At 61.6% G+C, this 1,329-nt stretch overlaps 1 protein-coding gene across 1 annotated transcript in view; it reads left to right on the top strand.

Annotated features, from left to right (window-relative positions):
• Window positions 1-467, top strand: part of EMIHUDRAFT_434920 (hypothetical protein) — a 3,467-nt gene extending 3,000 nt beyond the window's left edge. Inside the window, exon 8 of the mRNA XM_005780242.1 lies at window positions 85-467. Coding sequence (XP_005780299.1) covers window positions 85-326 — 242 coding nt within the window. The 3' untranslated portion in view covers window positions 327-467. The remainder of the gene's footprint in view (window positions 1-84) is intronic.
• Window positions 468-1,329: the final 862 nt, after the last annotated feature.

The raw sequence follows: 1,329 nt of genomic DNA, 5'->3' as shown, positions 1-1,329 counted from the left end.
GGGGGGGTAGCCGCTGGCAGGCGGGGAAGGTGGCGCCCCGCGACCCCCCTCGGCCAAATTACCCTCCCTTCCCTCCGCCCTCTAGGCCGGCGCCGCGTCGGGGCTGGTGCAAGGCGTGGCGGGCGCGTCGTCTGCCGCCGCAGGCGAGGCGCTCGCCTGACCACTTCTCCATGGAGCTGCAGCTTGGCGTCGCTCTGCTCGCCCCGCGGCGCCACACTTGCTGGCGCGGTCGAGGCCCTTCGGACCGGCCCCACTTGCCGCTGCGAGGTGGACGGCCAAACAGCTCCGGGGCGTTCCACCTGCGATCGACGCCGTTGGGGAGTTGAGGTTGAGGGACCCCGACTACGTATGTGAATTGAGGTAGTAAGGTGCATCCTCTTATGTTAAATCGCGTGTGCGGTCGTATGTGTGCCCGGCTAGTCTTTCATTGGTAAGTGGCATAAAGTCGGGCACTTAGAACCTCTTAGATCTTGCGAACCCCCACTTCGCACTTCCACTTTGCTCCGCACCAGCACCACCCCTTGTGCGTCTGTGTGTTTTGGAAAAAAGTTTACATTTATTTTTTGGTCCTTTTATAGAGTAACTTATACCTTGTGAGTTCACACAGACACTTCACTGCGCGTGTGAGAGTGAGTGCACATGGCTAGTTCCAGTTCCGACTCTGACACGCTAATCTGGAAAACGTCCAACGGAGATCCGTGTTGCTCCCAGCCCCCTCGCCCGCGCTCCCTGAGGCCATGGCTGGTGCTACTAGTATGGAGGGCTACCTGGCTACCGCAAGAGCGACCCAACTCGTCGACATCGTCCGATGATGGTGCCTCAAAGTCAGCCTTCGGAGGCTATCGTGGGGTCGAGCCGGCAGTAGCCGTGACATGTGGTTTCACCACCCCTCGTAGGCTTTGCCTCTGCTCGCCACCGTTCCCAGGCTGCCTAATGGGGTGGAAATGAAGGCTGGGCGAGCGTATAGAAGCGTGCTCGACCTCGTCGTGGCAACCTACACGGCAGCGCTGGCAGGCGCGATGCGTCGTGCCACCTGACCCGAGACGTGGGTCGCAGGCGTCGTACCGAGCGCGTCGAGACCGTGTCCTGATGTGCTCTGCACGGGCAAGTCACGTCGGCGTCAAAGGAGCGACGTGCGACCTGTCAGAGCTTGATCTCCGATCTCAGCGGCGTCGAGTCGTCTCCGGCGGCGAAAATTTTGTACCTCCCCAGCACGCGCAGAGGCAGCTGCGATCGGAGATCAAGCTCTGACAGGTCGCACGTCGCTCCTTTGACGCCGACGTGACTTGCCCGTGCAGAGCACTTCAGGACGCGGTCTCGACGCGCTCG

The sequence above is a fragment of the Emiliania huxleyi genome (assembly GCF_000372725.1).
Source record: "Emiliania huxleyi CCMP1516 unplaced genomic scaffold EMIHUscaffold_22, whole genome shotgun sequence".
NCBI lineage: Eukaryota > Haptophyta > Isochrysidales > Noelaerhabdaceae > Emiliania > Emiliania huxleyi.
Note: the sequence above shows the minus strand (reverse complement) of the source record. Positions and strands in the feature narration are given on the sequence as shown.